The following is a 23258-nucleotide window of genomic DNA, read 5'->3' as shown; positions in this document are numbered from 1 at the left end:
CACACAATAAGCTATACCCTCATACTGTACTGTCTAAGGGAATCAATATGGCACCTCCTCCTCCCATATGTATAAATACAAATATACAGAGAAGGAATGTTCTGGGCACACAATAAGCTATACCCTCATACTGTACTGTCTAAGGGAATCAATATGGCACCTCCTCCTCCCATATGTATAAATACAAATATACAGAGAAGGAATGTTCTGGGCACACAATAAGCTATACCCTCATACTGTACTGTCTAAGGGAATCAATATGGCACCTCCTCCTCCCATATGTATAAATACAAATATACAGAGAAGGAATGTTCTGGGCACACAATAAGCTATACCCTCATACTGTACTGTCTAAGGGAATCAATATGGCACCTCCTCCTCCCATATGTATAAATACAAATATACAGAGAAGGAATGTTCTGGGCACACAATAAGCTATACCCTCATAATGTACTGTCTTAGGGAATCAATATGGCACCTCCCTCCTCCCATATGTATAAATACAAATATACAGAGAAGGAATGTTCTGGGCACACAATAAGCTATACCCTCATACTGTACTGTCTAAGGGAATCAATATGGTAGCTCTATCCACTACCTATAAATAAAATATACAGAAAAAGTACAAAAGCCATATTCTCATATTTTATTTCCATTTAAACAAAATTCTTTCTTATACCATGGACCCGAGCCTTAGAAACATTTCTTTAACGGGAACTTACTCCGTTGTCATTATTGTGCTTTTTATAAACTGCATCCAAAATGAAAAACAATCGAAGAAAGCTGAGTGTTTGTGTGGCAAAGTAGAAGCTTTTAAAAAAATCGCACACATCTCACAATTTATGTCAAAAGCTGGGGAACAAAATGAGCACATTGAATTGTTTGCCTTCTCCTCCAGCTCCCAGAGTGGCTTATAAAGCATTTCACATATTAACAATCAGCAATAAACAAGAACTCGCAGATATATACGTTCATTTAAAAACACTCAGGAAAGCAAAATAATAGAAATCAAAAACAGAACTTCCAAAATATTATACCCTTGATAAAGCAAACGCATTTATGTATGTTACAAAGACTGTATGTTCTTGTACTGTCAATAGACTTTCAGTTGCGTGAACAAGGAACACTGTATCATACACATTTTATAAAGTGCTTTATATTTCATTTTATGGCAAAGAGCAGAAAAAAATAACTGTGTCCAGAGGTACATTTGTGGGGTCCTGTAAACAGGATTAGCTACTCTAGGCTTTGCATGTACTGTCATAGGTTATGGTGGTAACAGTTCAGCAAGATGCTGCCAGTAGAGAAGAATAACAGTAGAGGGAGATGGTGACCATAGAGCAAGATGGAGACTATAGGACAATATGATCACAGTATGGAAGGATAATAACAGTAAGGCAAGATGGTGGCAATAAGGCAAAGTGGACACAAAAGGAGAAGATGGAGACAGATGGAGATAGTAGGACAAAGTAGACATAGTAGGTCAAGATCAAGACAGTTATAAGATAATTAATGTGCAGAAAGACAGTAGGGAAAGATAAGAAGCTTGACATAGCTAGACCAAGCATCAGTCAGCTTGATAATTAGAAATTTGACATACTTGGACCAAACTTTAGCCTATTAAAGACTTAAAAGTTTAACATTGATAGACCAAACTTTAGCCATTTGGAGAGTTAGAAACTTGACCTAGCTACACAAAACTTTGGCCAATGAAAGGATTAGAAGGTTAACATTACTAGACCAAACTTTAGTCACTGACAGGATTAGAAACGTGATATAGCAATTCAAAACCTTAGCCAATTAGAGGATCAGACTAAAGCAATGTTTAGCCAATTGGAACATATCAAGACCAAGACCAAGACGATTGACATAGACCAAACTTTAGCCAACTGGAGGATTAGAAGGTTAACATTACTAGACCAAACTTTAGTCACTGACAGGATTAGAAACTTGATATAGCAATTCTAAACTTTAGCCAATTGGAGGATCCGACTAAAGCAATGTTTAGCCAATTGGAACATATCAAGACCAAGACCAAGACGATTGACATAGACCAAACTTTAGCCAACTGGAGGATTATAAGGTTAACAATGCTAGACCAAACTTTAGCCAATGAAAGGATTTAAAACTTGATATAGCAAGACCAAACCATAGCCAATTAGAGTGTGAGAAGACTGACATAGTAAATTAGCAAATTTGAGGATTACAAGATTGACGTTGCTAGACCAAACGTTAAAATATTAAGAAAGAAACATTATTAAATTGGAGAGTTAGAAGCTTGACATAGCTAGACCAAATTTTGGCAAATGAAAGTATTAGAAGGTTAACATCACTAGACCAAACTTTAATCACTGACAGGATTAGAAATTTACCTTTGGATTAGACTAGAAACATTGTTATCCATCTGAAGCATGAGAAGCTTGACATAGTGATACTACACTTTAGCCAAAGGATTAGAAGATTGACATTGTTATACCAAATTTAGCCATCTGGAGGATTATAAGGTTAACAATGCTAGAACAACAAAAGCATTAGAAACTTGATATAGCAAGACCCAACCATAGCCAGTTGGAGGACTAGAAGATTATCATTGCTAGATGAAATTTAGACAGTCACAGTATTAGAAAAGTTTGACATAACTAGATCAAACTTTAGCAAATTAGAGGATTAGATGACTGATATTGCTAGACCAAACCTTAGCCAATGAGAAAATTCCCATAGCTAGACCAAACTTTAGCAAATCGGAATATTGGGAGATCAACAATTTTGACTAAACGTTAGCCAATGAAAGATTACAAGTTTAACAATGCTAGACCAAACTTTACCGACAAAAACATTAGAAACTTGATATAGCAAGACCAAACCATTGCCAATTAAATTAAATATGAAATGTTTGACATACCTAGATCAAACTTTAACAAAATAAAGGATTAGAAGATTGACATACTTAGACCAAACCCTAGCCAATGAGAAAACTAGAAAATTGACATAGCTAGACCAAACTTTAGCAAATCGAAGGATTGGAAGATTAAAAAGTTTGACTAAACTTTAGCCAATAGAAGGAATAGAATCTTGATAGCATGGCCAAACCATAGCCAGTTGGAAGATTAGAAGATTGTCATTGCTAGATGAAATTTAGAAGGTTGGCAAGATTAGGGTAGCAGAGCATTTGTAGGTAGCCCATTTAAGTTTTGCTTTTGAGCTTATATGTTGAAGATAAGAACCTTACACATGTTACTGCCACATAATGTTTGTAGAAATCAGTTCTTGTCTGTTGCAGAACAGATTAAAGAGTTTTCTAAATAATATCTTATTTCCACAAACCCAAGGAGATTCAGAGGAACAGCAGGTGGTTGCGAGTGAGTTAATCTTCCTAAGATGATGTTTATCATATCCCTACAGAAGTAACAAGCCCTGGGGTGATCCGCTGTACCCGCTGATACCAAATGGAAGCTGACAACCATGGTGACCTTTTATTCCATTTCAACGTGGGCCTTTCCAGACCCCACTGATTAACTTTCTGAGGCAGGAAATTAAAACCTACAGTATTGTAAGACAAAACAGAAAAAAATACTAAAATAAAAGGACATTGATGCATTCAGGCTTTTTAGGCAGTGTGATCGCTGGTCTGTCGCTTGCCCCAAGTGTAGCCCTAAAAGCTGTAAGCAACCCCAGTATTTAACACCTGCCATGAGTAGACATGATCCCTAGCAACGGGTGTGTGGGGGACAATCTCTTATGCAGCAGCACATATATAGAGTTCAGCGCTTTGCACTCAGAGCTAGGACTACAAAGTGCTGCACTTTGGGGAATAAGGTGCAACCTGTATCTTGCACTTTTCACATTGCAGCCCATTGGCACCAGTCCTATTCAAACAGTAGAATTGCAACATAAATACTCTGTGGGATATTCACTAAGATTCGTAGTTGCGCCAGGTGTAACTTCACCTCAATGGAGGAATATGTAGCAGCATTGCAAATGCCTGGGAAACCTTCAAAACATCAAATACAATTTTTATTTTGCCCTACACATGTGCCCACTGTATAGTTGCCATGAGTTAGGAAATGTAGGGGGGAAGGAGGGGAGCCCCAAAAAATTTTTTCGATCTTTTTCAGCCTATCACCCATAATATAGAAAAAACGTCAGCGTTTTTTGGGACTTAGAAAAATTTTTAACTTTTTTTGTAGAAATCCCTATCTACTCTATTGCACTTCGCCTGGTCTGAGGTGGTGAAGGAAGTCTAGCGTAAAAGGTAGCGTTCAGAACAATGCGCGAGTTAGTGAATTTGCGTAGTTACGTCTGTTGCGCAAATTCACCAGGCGTAAGGGTGCGAAGTAACACTAGTGAAGTTACGCCAGCGTCCGTTGAATTTGCGAAGTAACGAAAATGCCCAACGCTAGCGAATTGACGCTAGCGTTAGGCGCTTCGGCGCATAGTGAATTTGCCCCTCTATGTCCAAATGTGCCAAAGGGCAGTAGGGTAACTGCAAGTGACTAGCTACCAAAGCAAAAATGTCTGAGCCCATCTTACCTCCACGGAGGAGCCGTCACAAATTTGACAAGCGATCTGTTTGCCAATATATGATATGTTCTATATTTTGATTTTAATTTAATGAATGAAATATTCTAAGATCCCTTCTCAGAGATATAGACTATAGTTATAGTATTATGTGTGACCTGTTATTTGCATATAAAATGTTAGGGTCAGGTTTTGTGTTATCGTGTGAAGGTAAGTTCCAAATGGCACGCTGGTGATATCATTCAAGACAATATATCATTTGCATCACTAAGGTGTTGGTTCCAAAGGTCATGTTAATGATATTATACAAAACCATAAATAACTGTGCCTTCAACATGGCAGTGACTTCCAAAGGGAATACAATGGTCATTATGGTTTATAATTGTGTTATCAACACGGTGGTAACTTCAAAGAGCTCATTGGTGACATCACTCAAAACAATATATAATTTATGTCATCAACATGACATTAACTTCAAAAGGACTTTTTGATGACATCACTTAAGCTGATGTATAATTTAAGTCACCAACATCATAGTAACTTCCAAATGGCTTGTTGATGACATCACTCAATACAGTGCAATGGCTTAGACCACTCAAACCAATTTTTAATTTGTGTCATCAACATGGCAGCAACTTCCAAAGGGTTTGTTGATGACAACACTCAAGACAATATGTAACTGTGTCATTAACATGGTGGAAATTTCTAAAGAGCTTGTTGATGACATCGCCTAAGAAAATATATCATTTGAGTCATTGATATCTTAATAACTTTTGAATGGTTTGTTGATGACATCACACAATACAATGCAATGGTCTAATGATGCTATCATTTAAACCAATATATAACATGGTTCAGGTATGGGACAGCTATCCAGAATGCTTGGGACCTGGGATTTTCTGGATATTTCCGTAATTTGGATCTTCATACTAGAAAATGATTTAAACATTAAATAACCACAACAGGCTGGTTTTGCTTCCAATAAGGATTAATTATATCTTAGTTGGAATCAAGTACAACCTATTGTTTTATTATTACAGAGAAAAAAAAATACTTTTGAAAAAAAATTGAATATTTTAATAAAATGGAGTCTATGGGTGACGGCCTTTCAGTAATTCAGAGCCAGTTTCCAGATAACGGGTCCCATACCTGTAGTAACTTCCAAGACTAAGACTCACCAGGACTCACCAGGACTTGCAATTGCAAGTAGTTTGTTTAGCTTTACATCAGAAGAGATAATTATCTAAAAAAAACAACTTTGTCTGATATTTAACATTGTGTTCATTCATTTGAAGCAGAGCGTGGTTTCCTTACTTGAAATGAATTTCTAATTATACTCACAAATGAATACACCGTGTACCCAGCAATAAAGAAATGCTGAGCTATAACAAGGTCCCTTTCCAGGTGCTCCATGTTCTGGTCCCACATTAACACAATATGTCATGTATCCAAAATGTACAGAGAAAAGAGCGCCTTTTGCTAACATATAAGGACCTTTGGGGCTGAGACAGTTAAACCAAGATCACTAATGTTTTTGGTGAGATTGGGAAGCTTCTCTGTATGGGTTTGATAGCTCTTCTCTAAAAATTGTCCTGGCAAGGACACATGTCCCTAATTATGGTAAGCAAAATTCCATCAGCTTGATTCCATTAGAATTCCAGATCAGAACAATTATTTTAATAGGCCCAAATATAAGTCAAAACATGAGCTTGCTGCTCCAAAACAATTCACAATAAAACCTTTAGGTGAGCAGAGATAATATGCAACGTGCCACCCACAGACTTGGGAAAAGCTTTTAGCCCATTTTGGCCACCGCTTGGCAAATATGAATCATTTTCCTTCCACTAAAAAAATAATGATACACGATTGGTAAAAGCCATTGAGAAATAGGCGATAGTAACCCCGTAGCCCAGTGAAGGTAAATGGATATACAGCTGTCAAGCTGTTTAATATGTTGTAGAACCCAGATCCATTGGCTCCCCATAGAGACTAAGCGGGATGCTTTCTAGAGGAACATTAGGAAACTCACTGAATTGTAAAATATGAAATGTATGTTTTAGGGCTCATGTATGATCAGATGGTGAAAATGGATGCAGAATTCCAGCCATTAATATGGCTTACACACTTATACCTACTTGTAGTCATCTTTAGTGCCATCATGTGTCAATCTGGCAGTTGAGCCTACTATAGTGTTAAAAGTACTCAAGGGAGTTGCTCTATGTAACAAATGCCTCCCCTTTCACAGGCACAAGTTCCATCTATTTGGGTGCTGAGAGAAAGAGAATGTCAGCCTTCCTATCCCTGGGCCTCCCTATTAATAAAACTGGCACCATGTTACATTTTTAGTGGTTGAGTAGCTAATGAACCAGCTGGAAGGCAATCCTACTGTAGAGCTGCGGCAAGGGCAGGTCTGAAAGTGCAGCTGGCTCATTATTTACGTGACACCGGACAGACTTGTAGCTTGTGCCAGTGAGTAGTTTTGAAAAACACAGCAGCCTCCATATAAAAAGCCTTTTCTGTAAAGAGCAGAAAATCTCATTTCCCCTTTCATTGTTCTTTATCGTTATAGATTTTCGGATGAGTCTAAGATTTATGACTATAAAATGTCAAAGAATTTTTCAGCTCATTACGAAATTCCAGAGAATTTGTGTCTTTTTAAATTCACGGTATCTGTTCTCTATCTGTAATTGTGGGAAGGCAGAAGAGGCTCCTGTAGAAAAGGCAAATAACCACTTATTAAGTGCTATCATGCTGCGTGCAACCACATCCACCAGTCTGTAAAATGCACATAAAGCAGCATCACACCTTGGGAATGGAAGGCAGCCAATAAGGGAGCCATTTCAATCCTCAACAAGAATTTCCATAAATTGGCCCCTTCCCCCTACAGAAGAGTTACATAGTTTTTATATATCCTTCTGTTTTTTTGGACGTCGTCGTCTGTTTTTGGCGAAATTGCACCGGTGTCCATTTTTTTTTACGCCGGTGAATTTCCGCGGCAGTTTCCAAATTTATTCACCGGCAGCGAATCACGGGAATTCACTAATCCTTAATCTCTCAACATTAAGTGAGATAATGGACTGGTTTTTCAGGCAGAAATGTTATGTTTGTCCAGGGCCTGAGAGGGTAGTATAATGGGTGTATTGGGGATGTCCAGTCTACAGCATTCAAACTTGGTAACTTTGGTAATCTCTTATTCTTTCATTTCATTCATTAGTAACATCAACACCATGATCAAAGCCTGTCTCATTCTCTCTACCCCTTCATAATCTTATCCTTTCCCTGCTACTCTTCTGCAACCTTCTACTAACCAGCATTCCAGCTCTCTATATTCCTGCTGTCTACAATGAACCCTGCTAAATTCATCCTCTGTTCATCTGTGAAGATCAGCTTCTATGGGGTTGCCACCTGAGGCCATCATGACCTTCCCTCAAATCCAAGCCTGTGCAGACCTTCTTCCTAAAGTGTAACACCAACTTGAAATTCTGATGAGATATTCTGATAAATTAGTCAATGGGAAATTTATAGAAGTTCAATGGATGACTATTTAGTGCCAAAGCAAACAAAAACAAGGCCTTCACAAAACTAGATTGAGGCTCCTGTAAACAAGACCATTTTTCCTAGATGTTTAACCAAACCAGATATGCCAACTAAACCATTAGAATGGCATGATCTAGTCCTGGGTCATTTCTAAACTAATTCCTCATGACACCAAACATGAAGATGAAGTAAGGTCTCAAAAAGCACCCAGAGAGGATCATTATCACCCTAATGGCATAGGTTAGTTGATGTTACTGATGAACACAGAGGAGCCATGTAGAGATTGCGTGTATAAGACAAGTTTGCACAGTAGAGGTCTGCTCAGTTAATTCTATTCCTGAATGCTTTAGGAAATGAAAACATTGATGGAATAAGAATGTGGACTCTGGAGGCCTCTCTCTACAGAGGAACATCAGGGTGTAGTATGGAAGTGCAGTAGATAATGATTATCCCAGTATCTGGAAACCTCTATAGTGCACACTGAATAGATGTCCACTAACCCCATGTAATTAGGGAAGGGGTGCCCAAGCTATGGGGTTGTCCCCCCTGGAGGGGATGGGATTTGGGGAGAACCTATTTACTCACTATGATACACCTGCAAATCCATCTAAAAATTCAATATGTGTAAGATTTGGGGTGGAGACCTATTTACTGCTCTAGATATTCTGGAATCTATGGCTGAGTGAATAATGTGCCAATATTTTCCTAGATCTTTAACCTTGTAGTGAGTAAAAAGGGTCCTGACCAAAGGTTGAACCTCCCAGGGGGCCCTGAACAAAAAGAAAAGAAAAATCACTGTATTATTTTGACAACCTCATTTCTCTTCACAAAGGATGGGGAAAACAAGGCGAATGGAATGATGGCCAAAAATGCTAAATCATATTTTGGGAGAGGTTATTGGTATTGAAGGTGTAGAGTGTTACTACATGTGCCATATGCATAAATCCCATGGATATAAGTAGTTCATGACATTCCAAGTTGTTGTTTAATTCAAGGGCATCAATGTAGTAAACATTTAAAGGAGAACTAAAGGCATAATCATGGGTATAATGTGGGTGGCATAATGTGGGTGGCATAATGTGGGTGCAAATCCTTGCCCTATGAAAAAAGCAGATGGTGGAGCATGTACATGGTGGATCTCCCACCCCCTATAAGCAGATGCAGGGTACCATTTGCCCTACGATAGGGTTACCTTGCACCCATTGGTTCTGTGCTCTGCTCTGCACCTCAGACTGGATCTGGAATCTGGAGAGAAGTGCAGAATGCAGATATGCCTGGATGCAAGTGCTTAATGCATAATGGGAGTGATTTTGCACCCCCTAGAGCTCTAACACTTGGATCTGGGCCATTAATAAATGCAGCACTTAATTCTGAAATGTATCATAGTTTTCACTTTTTTTTTTTTTTTGCTCCCTGACTGCTAAACCATCATGCATGGACAGGTAACAGTTAACTTAGATGACTGCTGCAGACTGCACTGATTTCTATGTACTGCTGCAGAATGTATTTAGATACTGTAAATGGTGCAAACTTGCCATTCAGCCCATAGATTATGTATGTGTCTGGTTTGGAGTTGGAGGTGGTCAACTGACTTGAGTATCATGGTGTGCTCCCAAGATACCAGCCATGAACTCAACTTGTTACATGCCCATTCTATACAGGTATGGGACCTGTTATCCAAAATGCTCGGGACCTGGGGTTTTCCAGATAATGAATCTTTCCGTATTTCGGTAATAAGTCTTGTAATTCATGTAAACATGAAATAAACCCAACAGGCTGGTTTTGCTTCCAATAAGGATTAATTATATCTTAGTTGGGATCAAGTACAAGCTACTGTTTTATTATTACACAGAAAAAGGGAATCATTTTTAAAAAATTTAATTATCTGGATAAAATGGGGTCTATGGGAGACGGCCTTTCCGTAATTCGGAGCTTGATAGCGAGTTTCGGGAGAAGGATCCCATATCATAATTATTCTCTGCATCATGCTACAAGTTAAGTGTGGGGTTCTATTATATATTTGTGTTGGGGAATGTGCCATTGGAGTTATGGAGGCACCTCACACATTGTATAATGCAGTCATCTGGAATTCATTCAGTTTTGCACTAGAAAACCAGAATCCAACACAGTTGCACTGGTCTGATTCGCTGAAAAGCAGATACTCAACAACCAGCCAAGTGCTCGAGCTCCTTTTATGATGAACTACATATCCCAGGATGCACAGCTGGAAGTGGCAGCAGCTGGCGGCAGAGCAGTTTGATTTCCATCATGCATGCATTCCAGTTGTACATACATCAGCAATTTGCTTGCCCTTTATTGAGATAATTACACAATGAGTGGGAGTGACAATACATTCCAGTTCGTAGCAATGCAAATCCTTTCCAGAGTCGCAATCCATTGTGCCCAGGACACCTGTGGCACCCACACATTATCCCTGGGAAGAAATCTGCCCATATAGTAATGCCATGGTATTCCATCCGTCACACACACTCACAGCATAATTGCATTTGGAGTGCAAGCTTTGCAGCTGATGCATCCCAATCTCCCGTTGATACCCTATGTCTCCCCCCAGGGAAGGACCTAATTGGCTCTGCAGTTCCTGGGCAACTGTCGGAATTTTCAGTGCCAGTGTTAGCAGAACAATGTGACTTAATATTCAGCGATGGATTCAGCATTTTCAGCTGCAAAAAACAACAAAAATGACATAAAATCAACCCATTAACCATCTGATGTACCTGAACTCATCCTTCCCTCTATAACAGATGATTTTTGGAAACCTGTATTTTATCATCTGGACTGGAGCCTTGTGCCCAGCAGCAAATCCTAGTCCAGAGATGCCAATAGGACCCCATTCTCTGACACAGACAAGAAGCAGCCGGATTCAGAGCTAGATAATGCAAGGGGGTCACTTAAGTCTTATTATCACATTAAGCACAGAAAAAAAGAGGAGAAAAAGTTGCATGCACTTCTGGACTTACCCTCCAGTGCTCCATCTCTTGAGTTGCTTATGCAGTTTTCCAGATAAATCCCATTTTTAACGCACTCCTCCTTTTTCTTGGTTAACCCTGTGATTTCGCCATGAGGCACCTGTGCTTCCCCATCGTGGCACGAGCATGGTGTCTGCATGATGCCACAGGGGTGCAGGCTGCTACTGCTGCTTAGACAAGTGTCCAACCATTTGCAGAGCATCTGGCAAGCAGCCTTGCTGGGATTCCTGTTCCCCAGAACAAGATATTCCAAGGAGAAGTCGGTCTCCTGAGGTTGGATAGACTTCCACTGCAACTGGGACCCCTCATGTCTAGGTAGGGTCTGCTTCATCTGAAGGAACTGCTTGTTGGACTGCAGGAAGGCGTAAGGGACAGAGCTATCACACAGTTTGAGAACCTCATCAAAACTCTCCATCCCCAAGTAGGTCCTGGTAGACTCCAGGAATGAGTCAAACTGAGAGGTTCGTATCTGCTGGTGATCACATATGCCTGAAGGCTTGGACACCTTCATGTACAGAGTGTACCTCCTGGGATCAGGGTTTTGTATAATCCAAGAGCAGAAAGACGAGTTCAAGGGGAAGACAGACAAAGAGGAGAAATAGCCAAAGAATTTCCCCTGGACAAGGGTAGTGCAAGGATTCTGCCCCAAGTCAAGGTGAGCTGCAGACCACACAAAGAAAAGTGGCAATACGAAAAGTAGGCTGTGGGGGAATACAACGCTCCTCATCCTAGGTCTCTGGTCCTTTGAAATCCCAAATAATTGTCAGGCAGAGGCCAGGTCTTGGACATAACAGGTGCAGCTGTAGGAAAAAAGAGACAGTTTATGAGGCTTGTGCGAAAATGAAGCAGCTTTGGAACGTTGGGCTCAAGCTCCCCCCTGTGGCCAAACACCAAACCTGGAAATGTACCCAAAAAAAGGGAAAAAAGATTAACCCTAAATGTCTCGAGCTGCTTATATTTTTTCAAACAAAATAATGCTGAAGTCAATATTATATTTCTATTTTTTCATGAAATGCTAGTTCAGTGGCAAATATCTCCATTAAAAAAATAGAGTTGGAAGCTTCATTACCTGCAGCTAAGTAGGGCTGTATTTAGCTGGGCAGAGGATAGTGCCAGACAGACCAGCCTTTGTGTTATTTATATCAAGTAGGACTCTATGATCCAGAATCTTAAGCTCTGGGAGTTATATTTCAACAAAAGTTGAAGAGTCACAAATTGGGTTCTTTCCTACTGTCAACATCTTTTCCTACTGCCTCCATCTTGTCCTAGTTTGTCCATTTTGCCCTATTGTCTTTTTTTTTGATTTTTACTACTGTCTACGTCTTGCCCTACTTGCTCCAACTGCTGCTCTCATGCCCTACCAGTAGGGGAACTACGTATATAGCAGATCCTGTAACCACAGGGTGCCCATACACTGTGTGTCCGCTGTATGTTAGTTTGTCATGCCAAAATACTTCTGAAGATTAAACTTTGCAGTCTTCATTTTTTGCTGAGGCCTCCAGACGGGCGTCTATATTAACATATTGCCATTGCCGCCATCTTTTACTATTGCCACCATCTTGTCCTGCTGTTGCCTTCTTACCCTGCTATCATGATCTTTTCCAGCTGTTTCACCTTTCCTTACAACTGCGATCATGTGCTACTGTCTTACCTTTTCTTACAACTGTCACCTTGTGCTACTGTCTCACCTCTCCTTACAACTGTCACCTTGTCCAACTGTCTTACCTATCCTTACAACTGCCACATTGCCCTACTGTCTGACCTTTCCTTACAACTGTCACCTTGTCCAACTGTCTCACCTCTCCTTACAACTGTCACCTTGTCCTACTGTCTCACCTTTCCTTACAACTGTCACCTTGTCTAACTGTCTTACCTATCCTTACAACTGTCACCTTGTCCAACTGTCTCACCTTTCCTTACAACTGTCACCTTGCCCTACTGTCTGACCTTTCCTTACAACTGCCACCTTGTCCTACTGATGCCATCTCTTCCTAATGATATTTACTATCCCCATACTTTTATCTGCTGCTGCACTGTTCCCTAATTAGGCTCTGTCTAGGGTTGTACCATATAAATAGCAATTAAAATAAAGTACACTGTAAGAATAACTTATGATTATTACAGAAAACACTTAATTAAAGTTATTGATTTTCACTTTTACCAAGGTCAATTTCTAACTAATGGACCAAAAGGGCCATTGGAATTCCATAAGGATATGAAGCCACGTGTGCTTGTGAGAAAACCTTAAGACCCTAAAGAGTGTTTAAAATAGTTTAAATTTTCAGTGAATGTGGTGCCCCTAGACAAACACTACTACAGTATGTCTATGTCTGTGAATAAGGGGCCTGTGTTCCATGCAATTGGTTGTATTTAGTGTGTCTGATAACTCATTGGCTACTGCCCGCTCAGCATTTAATCCATAAAGCCCCACCCACAAGGAGCTCTGAACATACTTAAAAACACACACGCCCAAGTGCTCACCTAAATGCTCATGGGTATGAAATATAAAATCACTACATTGAAAATATTCTGTTTGAGGTTCATTTAGATTCCAAACAATGATTTAACGATTTTACTGAATTCTTTGCCTGAGCGGAAGCAAAAGTGTAGCACTATTCATTCATATCACTGCTCCTGTACCCTATATGTTCAATAACAGATTGAGTGTCCACTCACCCTCATATTAGATCTCCTTTTACTAGCAGTGCACAGAAGCTCAACAAAATAGTCCAGTGCACCATGCATATATAAACACTGATTGATTGTGCACAAGAGCTTGCAATCTAAATTATAAATAAAACGTGACCCTAAAGGCAAAAATGTGTCCAACCCCCCCTCCGAGCAGTTCCAATCCGATCCTGAGCATTTCTCAGCCGGTGCTAAAGCCCATGTCTTCCTCGCAGAGGAAGGTTCCGCTTACTGCAATCAATAAAAGAGGCTCTGCTTTTTCTACAGCAGTCTCACCACCATTAATTGAAAGCTAAAGACCTTAACTCCTTCAGGGCTGCCACAGCATTGCAGGCAGTGGTGCGGCCACAGAAAAGGCTTATCATGGACGAAGATTAATAAAAAGCCATTAAAGTGAAAAAGGTTTGGCGTTTGTGCTCACTTCACTCTCCCAAGTGTCTCCGGAAGAGACAGGCATTCATTATGCCGCCGGCAAATTAATTGTCTTTTTTTTTCCCCCTGCAGTAACAAAATTGATTGACCGAATCCATTTAAAGCCTTTACAGAAGGCAATTGGGGAAGTCAGCACAGCAAGAGTTAAAGGGGATATTATCCTTCCAAAAAAAATGACAATTGGCAAATGACTCCACTGGGGGATAAATGATACCCTGGCACAGAAATCTGTCACTTACATGATACAGTACAATTCAAATCTGGGTGTTTAGCCAAGAGGCAAGTAAGGAAATTAGAAGGAATTGATTAATTAGCTGCACAATGGACAAGGCTCTGAGTGTCTATAAGTCCCAGCATCTCCCTGATAGCCCTCAGCATCTGAAAGCGTCTCACCCTACTATACCTGCCCCCCAGGTACCTGCCCTTCCATCCGTGCACTAATGGGCTGCATTGTTACACCTCAAATGTGCCCCATGTCAGGGATAAGGGGCAATGTGTGGTCAGTCCATAATAAGGCATGTCTGGGGCACACCGTAGGCATAACCAAAAAAAATCACCTGAATTCTGATCCTCTGGGGTTGTCCTTATAATTAGTGATGGGCGAATAAATTTGCCAGATTAATTTACAAAACTGCAGCGACAATTAGACGGTGAAAAATCCGCCGCGTCAAAATTGATGCGTAAAAATTATTTTGACGCCCACAGCCCGATTTTTTCCTGCGAATCAAATGGCACAGACTCAACTGCCACTACTTATTTTCCTTTCTATCTGACCACCTCCCCCGGCCACCAATTAATTTCTGCCTTAATTATGAAATGTATCTGGTTTTTATTAATATGCTATGACCTTCCTTTATCCTAAATAACACATATATATGGGACCTGTCATCCAGAATTCTCAGGACCTGGGTTTTTCCAGATAACGGATCTTTCCGTAATTTGGATCTTCATACCTTAAGCCTACTAGAAAAACATTTAGGGGCCGATTCACTAACTTCGAGTGAAGGATTCGAAGGTAAAAAACTTCGAAGTTTTTTTGGGGCTACTTCGACCATCGAATGGGCTACTTCGACCTTCGACTACGACTTCGAATCGAAGGATTCAAAGTAAAAATCGTTCGACTATTCGACCATTCGATAGTCGAAGTACTGTCTCTTTAAAAAAAACTTCGACCACCTAGTTCGCCATCTAAAAGCTACTGAAGTCAATGTTAGCCTATGGGGAAGGTCCCCATAGGCTTGGCTAACTTTTTTGGATCGAAGGATATTCCTTCGATCGTTGGATTTAAATCCTTCGAATCGTTCGATTCGAAGGATTTTATCGTTCGATCGAAGGAAGTATCCTTCGATCGTTCGATCGAACTATCTGCGCTAAATCCTTCGACTTCGATATTCGAAGTCGAAGGATTTTAATTCCTAGTCGAATATCGAGGGTTAATTACCCCTCAATATTCGACCCTTAGTGAATCGGCCCATAAATAAACCCAAATAATCTGGTTTTGCTTCCAATGTAAGTATATATTGGCTTGGATCAAGTAAAATTTACTGTTTTATCATTACAGACAAAAAGAAAATAATTTTTAAAAATTTGTATTAATTTTGTAAAATGGAGTCATGGGGATGGCTTTCTTAATTCAGAGCTTTCTGGATAATGGGTTTCCTGATAATGGATCCCACGCCTGTACCTCATTAATTGCTTAACACCCATAGACCACTGGACTTCTGCCTAAAGACCACTAAGTGTATTTTAAAAAAAATATTAACATTTCCAGAAATTCCTGAAAAATTTGTACCAGAAGCAAAATGGAATGAAACTTTCTTGGAATCACATTTCACCCCAGAACGATTTAGATTTATAAATAAATTTTAGGCTGGTGGAGTTCTTAATGTCCTACAGGCAGAGACTGGTGGGTTCTGGGATGGCTCTAAGATATATGTCAAATGAAAAGTAAATAGAGAAGTGGGGAACATAAAGGATCGGAGTAGATGAGCAAACGTCATTAAGAGACTGTGAATTATATTCTGAGAGACATGAGAATTGAGTGGTAGATGAGAACCACCAAGCCATCAAGGAATGAACAGAGAAGGTCCATCTTGTATCAATCAGTCTTGTAACAATTATGCTCCTTGGGGTGAGTCAATATAATTAAATATTAAACACCTAGAATACATCGTGAGGCACAAAACAAATTCACAGGAAATCTAATTTTATTAATGAAAAGAAACCTCCATTAACGAAGCAGAGAATTATCTGACAATAATCAAGCCACACGTGTGAATAGAGAGATATTCTTAATGAGATGAAACTCCCATATAACTGACGATGTTCTCTTAGTGCTAGTGAATGGCAACACACCCTAGAGATAAGTAGGATTAGGAGAGCTGGACTATGTGGGTAATTAACAAATTGTATTTGAATGATAATTTATTTTTTTATATTTGTTGGCTTGGGTGGTAATATAATAAAGGTTTCCAAGGTCTAGCAACCAATCCCATGTTTGCTTTCAAACAGGTGACCAGTCATTGCATTTCAGTGACGATTCTGATGAAAATACCTACGTCCTCCCCCAGAGCTCGCAAAAGTAAAAAGTTATTTTTGACAAAAGAAGAGGGGAAACTAACCTCTAAATCTCTAAAATTCTAGGCAAGGAATGGGATTATTATTTCAGGGGAATTTTCATTTAAACACCTCCATTTGGTGGAAAGAAAAAAACAACACACTAAATAGATCAAAAGGGTAGATAAAGGCCCCCTTACTGCACCTAATAACCTTCTTACAGTATGTCCACCAAAGTCCATCAAAATGTTCATTTCCTTCTTCTTCTTCTTGATGAAGATCTATTTATATGGGGCCACCATGGCAGTAGCAACCCCCTATATCCACACCTGCAAACATCCCCACTTAAACTATGTAGAAGTAGGACTTAGAATTAAGGAACCACATGTGACATACAGTAATTTTGTAAAATGATGCTTTGATGGCCTTGGAAAAATTGTATCTCTATCTTCGTGACACTGAATAGGAATTGACATGGGTAACACATGAATCAAGTACTTGTGCCTAGTTGCATTGATATACAGTACTATTGTGTGTGATTCTCAATAGAAAGTTATATTGGGTGATTTGTTGCCCCTGGGGAGGTGATTACCCGCCCCCTATGTGCTACCATGCTTATAAATAACAAAATACTACATCTATAAACAAAATCTACCATGGGCACATATTGCGTGATTAGACCCGACCGGTGATGGACAAATAAAATTGTTCCATTTAATTGGACTGAATGTCTCAATAAGATCAAGGATGAGTTCCATCTTCTCTAATTTCCTCATCTGCTGATGACCCTGACCAAAACTTGGCCTGCATGGCCACCATTACCCAAGAGCCAACAACAGCAACCTTCTCATGACAGAGGAGCTTACTGAACACATCAGCTCAAGTAAATATTCATGCATTGAGGGAGATATAATGTAACGATAAGATCTGGAAAACTAAAGTACATTTCAGTAGAGTGCAATTTATGGCTACATTTAAACTCTAGTAATTGGTCAGTGGCTGGAAGCTGAATACATTCTATGACATTCCAAGGAGTCTGCCTATCAAATGCCTTAATAAGTTCTCTGCTTGATAATGAAACACTATACGATGGCCCAGGAATCCCTCACCTCTTGATAAAGAGCAGCCTTTATCATACCAGCCTTGTACAGAGTTCATAAGACCTGTGTTGCAATAGTCACACTATTTAACTGTTAAACTGGTAGTATTTACTAAGTGAATTATTTTCTGGGATTCCCAGAGCTTCTCCCAGATGAAACGTAACCAATTAGCCTGACATTCCTCTGTTAGATAGGAACAAGGTCAACAAATGTATTTTTTTTGTGTTTGACTCTTATTGTTTGTGTTTCTTCTACATCCCACCTGTGTAAAGTGAGAGTGTGCACTTGCTATACCAGCTGTGATCTTTCTTGCCTACACAGGTATCAAGAATAGGCACCTTATGTTGTAGCCAAAAGCTTTCCCCTCCATATTATTTGGATCTTTCCAATCAATATTAAGTCAATGTTCTCAATGGGATCCTGGTGAAGTCCAACATGACTACACCCAGCAGAGCTTTGACTTTCTTCAACTTAAATGCTCAACCTTGAACTATATTACTCATGACACTTTGATGGTACCGTTATACATTGTGACTTTGTTAATATGATGCAAACACTACCTCCACTGGCACCATGTCTAATACCAAGTTGACAGAGCAAATGTGATTTTTTAGCAAATCCCTTAAAACTGAGGGCAATTTCAGGGTAAGTAATACTGTAAGTTGAAATGAAAATCAAGAGTGCTGGGTTATTGCAGAACTTGTCAGCAGTCATTTGCTGTCAGTACTGATTTAATGACTTTCATTATTCATTCACCGACTGTCAGCAGTCAGCACCTATTCACTGTCTGCACTCACTGTCAGTACTTGTTTATTGACTGTCAGCACTCATTCACCAACTGTCAGTGGTCAGTACCTAGTCGCTATTTGTTAGCACTTTTTCACAAAAAAGTCAGCAGTCACTGTCAGCAATCATAGTAAATAGGAGTGCTCTACCTTCATTAGAACCCATGTAGATTTCCGGTGCTAAACTGGAAGACCCTCGTCTGCTTTTTGGGTCAACTGCTCCATCCAAAGGGTCCATTGGGATCCAAAATGTTGCCTTTGTCTGTTCATATATGGGCTAAATAAATCACCATGGATTTTCCATCAATTAAAGTGTGCGACTCAATTTCTTTCTTCACTGTCAGCAATCGGCATTCATTCACTAGCTAGAAAGCAACTGAATAATGCTGTTCCTCTCTGACCTGATGGACCCTCTACAATCTTGCTTTAGGCAAGAACATTCCACAGAGCCTGCTCTAACCTGACTAACTCACAACAAAACTTCAACCAAACACCACTTCTCACTACTAATACTCCTAAATTTCTCTGCTGTTCTTGATAGTGTTCTTCACCCACTTCTCCTCCAGTACCTTCTTTCTCTTGGCATTCGTGACAAGATTTTCCTCTTATCTCTCAAAACAATCCTTAAATGTCTACTCCAATGGAAAATTATCTTCTCCCTTAACTCCTGCTGTTTGGGGTTCCTCGAGATTCTTTCCTAGGGCCCTTATCATTCTGTATACTTCCTCCTGTGGTAAACTAATTGACTCATATGGTCCCCCTGTGCTGGTGATACTCAAATCTATTTATCCTTTCCTAATCTCAACCCAGAGTTTAAAAATGTATGATCTTTTAATGTTTTGTCTGCTATCTCTGACTGGATGTCTCAATGTTTCCTTAAATTAAACCATACCAAAACAGAAATTATTCTCTTTCCCCCATCCAACACCCATAAGACAACCTAGAAGTCCTATTTTCCCATTATCACCCCATCTTCTCAAGCTCGGTGCTTACAAAAACATGCCACTTTCATCTAAGACATATTTCCAAAATACAATATACCTTAGATGCCATCAAAAGTTGAATTCACACATCTCATAACAAGCATTGACTACTCTAAGTCTCCATAAAGGAGTCTTCTCCTCCAGAGACTTTCACCCCTCCAGTCCATAATGAATACTGTTGCAAGGCTCATACACCTCAGCAACTGCTCTTTCTCTGTCATTCTACTCTGCCAGTCTCTGCAATAGCTTCCACTATGTTCAAGAATAACATTCAAACTAATGACCCTGACATGTAAAACAAGGTATAACCCTGCCCCATCCTACATCTCTCTACTGACTCAATCCTCAACTCCCTTCTCATTCTCTTCTCACATACTTACATTCAAGACTTTGCTTGAGCTGCACCCCTTCACTGGAATTCACTCCCGTGTTATTTTTACCCTAATGTAGCTCAGAATTTCGTTGGTGTGCACTATTTGCTGCAAAAATGCAATGCTCAGGCAGCCTATGTCAATGCTCCATGTCACCACTGTCAGCCGTCTTTCACTGGCACACTAATGCAGAATCTCATAGCATTTTTGGTTAACTGAGCTAATGTCCTTTTTGAAATGAAGCAGCCATTTGAATGGTTGCCATGGATTATTACATTAGAGGAAAGTTACACCAACATTAGAGATAAGTGCAGTACTAGAACACAAGACAACTTTGGAGATGCTTGGCGCAGTCATGTTCTATATCAACTGACACCCCAACAACACCCTGTGGAGAAACTGAGGATTTTCACAATGGCAGGTTAGTAAAACGGGCTTCAGTGCACATTTTAGCTCATTCTGAGTATTTAAAAGGAAAAACAAGTCTACACAAATCAAAATAAATTTCCTGTGACTGCAGTTTAGTAGTTAATTGACCCATTAAACCACTGAAGCCTCAATTTAATGCAACGGTAGGGAATCATTCTTGTTTAGTCAACGCTAAATTAAATATTTTCACATCCCTAAAAATTCAATTGTAGATTGTCCCTAGTGATAAGAAGGAGGGCACTTACATTTATCCCTTGGGCACTTTTACCTTCTCATTGTTAAGGAGATGATTTTAAAGCACCTGTACATTGGTTTTCAGCCTGTGACTATTGCAGATATCCCAGTGTTTAGATGCTACAAAGTTGCACATCTAGAAATGGAGTCTTGTGTCTTGGGAAGAGCTGTACAGTTGACACTTTGGCCCAAGATCTTTTTTCATAACTTTCCATTGTATCAGGCACTCCAGGCACAGAGAATGCCACAAGGAATATCATTCTCAGTGGGAATCTCATGGAAACTGGCCTGTTCATCTAGTATGGTAAATATTACACATACTGTATCATCTTTGAACAAATCTGTGTTCAATCAGTAAATCAACTTTGAGTCCCACTGATAATCTGTCAACAAGCCACATCATGTAGAGACCCAAATGGTTTGGAAGCTTGAACTCTCATTATCCACAAGACAACCTTAAAAAAATATAGATTTACTGTTTATACTTGTAAAGGACACAAAGTCCCCCATATAGTATGAACTGACAATAGTATACAGTTGTGGTTGGGCATTTTATAGAAGTTGCATACTTCTGGTAGAAGAAATGGGTAAGAAGTTTTGCTGAAGGGGCCACAGGAGAAAATGGTATTTCAACATTTGCTCTCTTACCCAAGATCCTCTAAGAAGGTTTGATGTTCTTTAGACAGAACTTCTGAAATAAACTTCATATTAAAATTAAGATGAAATCTTGTCTCCCTTCAGCTTAACCTTACCAGTAGGATCTCTAGAATGTAAGTTCTCAATTCCTATTCCTAAGAATATCTAGATCTGCCATGCTCTTTGTCTTCTACAGAATGGATCCCAGTGTCATGTGTCATGTATAGTGACAAGTGAAGCTAATTATGGGTGTTTTAATGCTTAAAAACAGGAAATGAATACGTGTTCCAAAGGTCTATGGCAGCGCTTCACAAACAATGTGGCTCAGACCTTTGGTTGGGTGTCCCTTGGTTGGTGGGCACCCTATCCTGAAAGCCAGATAAGGACAGAATTAGCAGAATGCCTATTTGATCCTTGAAGCCTATTTGGTGATTGATGTTCCTGGAAGGCCATTTGAAGTTTGATGCTTTTGGAAGCTCAGCTTGGAAGTCAAGAAGAACATGAACACGTCTGTGGTGTCCTAGGTTTTCTTTAAAGTACAGGATGATTCAGCAAGTTTGAGGTCTCAAAATATTGGACCGTAAATGTTAACTTGAACTGTATACATCTGAAAACGGCTGCCTGAGAGGATTTAATGCAACCCATGTTGTTGAGTGAGTGGCCTGGGTGCTGGTGCCAGGAAGGGTTAACAGTAAAATTACCAGACATTTAGAGTGATATAATTCCTCAATTTTGCTTTTAACTGAGAAAAAAATAGCAAAATCTGGATTCTCATAAAGTACATTAGAAAGATCTAAAAGTAATTATCCGTGGCTGATGAATGGTCTATGCCAAAAATAATACATTCCTTTTCAAAATATGAATCTTCACGCCAAGGCTAAAGAGAGAAAGCAAACAAACTCTACCGGTAATGATTTAAAGTGCCACCTAAAAGGATTTTGTGATTTCTCTTTTTTTTTCCCCACTCATCTAAGTGTCTATTTTCCTTACATCTATGGGGAAAGAATAGAGGCGGAGCAGATAGACAAAACGTTCTGCTAATAAAGAGTATGTAAATGGACTCGTACAAACAGAAGATCTGACAGAGTTGTGGGAGCATATGGTTTACATAACTGCACATTTACTGACTGCCGGATAATGTCTCCAATATGTATCTGAACACGTAACACATTAGAGATGCAACATGAGGGACTAATGTATTACATTTACCTAAATAACTATATATAAATAAATCCAACATATGTCAATACCCTGGAGGCACAAATGGAGGGAAACAAATTAAAATGCTACTGAAAAGAATAAATACTTGAGGGGGATATAGATTATTAGAAGGGAAAATGTAATAGATTATTATTAGGTACTTTTATTGAACTTAATGGGCATCTGTGGACAGGGGTACTTGATATACCACCATGATGGGAAATGAGGGAATGATATGGCTTTGTAGACTTCTGGAGAACTGGTCATTTTTGGAAATTTATTCAAAGTTCAGTGTGCAAAGTTTTTACCCCAAACTCAGCATTTCCTGCACCACAATTACAAGTTACTGTGCCCAATATATCCAAACATGTATTTGTTCTTTGGGCTGAACATTGCTTAAGTTGGGATGGAGCCACTTCTAGAACTTGGGGGCAAATTTACTTAAGGTCGAATATCGAGGGTTAATTAACCCTCGATATTCGACTGCCGAATTGAAATCCTTTGACTTCGAATATCGAAGTCGAAGGATTTACCGCAATTCGTTTGTTTGATCGAATGATTAAATCCTTCGAATCGAACGATTTTTCTTCGACCTAAAAAAGCTAGCAAAGCCTATGGGGACCTTCCCCATAGGCTAACATTGACTTCAGTAGGCAAACTAGGGGGTCGAAGTTTTTTTTTTAAAGAGACAGTACTTCGACTATCGAAGTGTCAAACGATTTTTAGTTCGAATCGTTCGTTTCGAAGTCAAACCTAGTCGAAGGTGGAAGTAGCCCATTCGATGGTCGAAGTAGCCAAAAAA

At 39.5% G+C, this 23258-nt stretch overlaps 1 protein-coding gene across 6 annotated transcripts in view; it reads right to left on the bottom strand.

Moving 5' to 3' along the window:
- Positions 1-23258, bottom strand: part of LOC108695463 (adhesion G protein-coupled receptor B1) — a 317736-nt gene that overhangs the window by 199036 nt on the left and 95442 nt on the right. For all 6 annotated transcript variants that reach the window (XM_041568042.1, XM_041568041.1, XM_041568044.1 and 3 more), the window contains exon 2: positions 11034-11842. In XM_041568042.1, coding sequence (XP_041423976.1) covers positions 11034-11769 — 736 coding nt within the window. In that variant the 5' untranslated portion in view covers positions 11770-11842. The remainder of the gene's footprint in view (positions 1-11033; positions 11843-23258) is intronic.

The sequence above is a fragment of the Xenopus laevis genome, chromosome 6S (assembly GCF_017654675.1).
Source record: "Xenopus laevis strain J_2021 chromosome 6S, Xenopus_laevis_v10.1, whole genome shotgun sequence".
Classification (NCBI taxonomy): Eukaryota; Metazoa; Chordata; class Amphibia; order Anura; family Pipidae; genus Xenopus; species Xenopus laevis.
The sequence above is the reverse complement of the archived record's forward strand: the minus strand, read 5'-3'. Positions and strand labels throughout refer to the sequence as shown.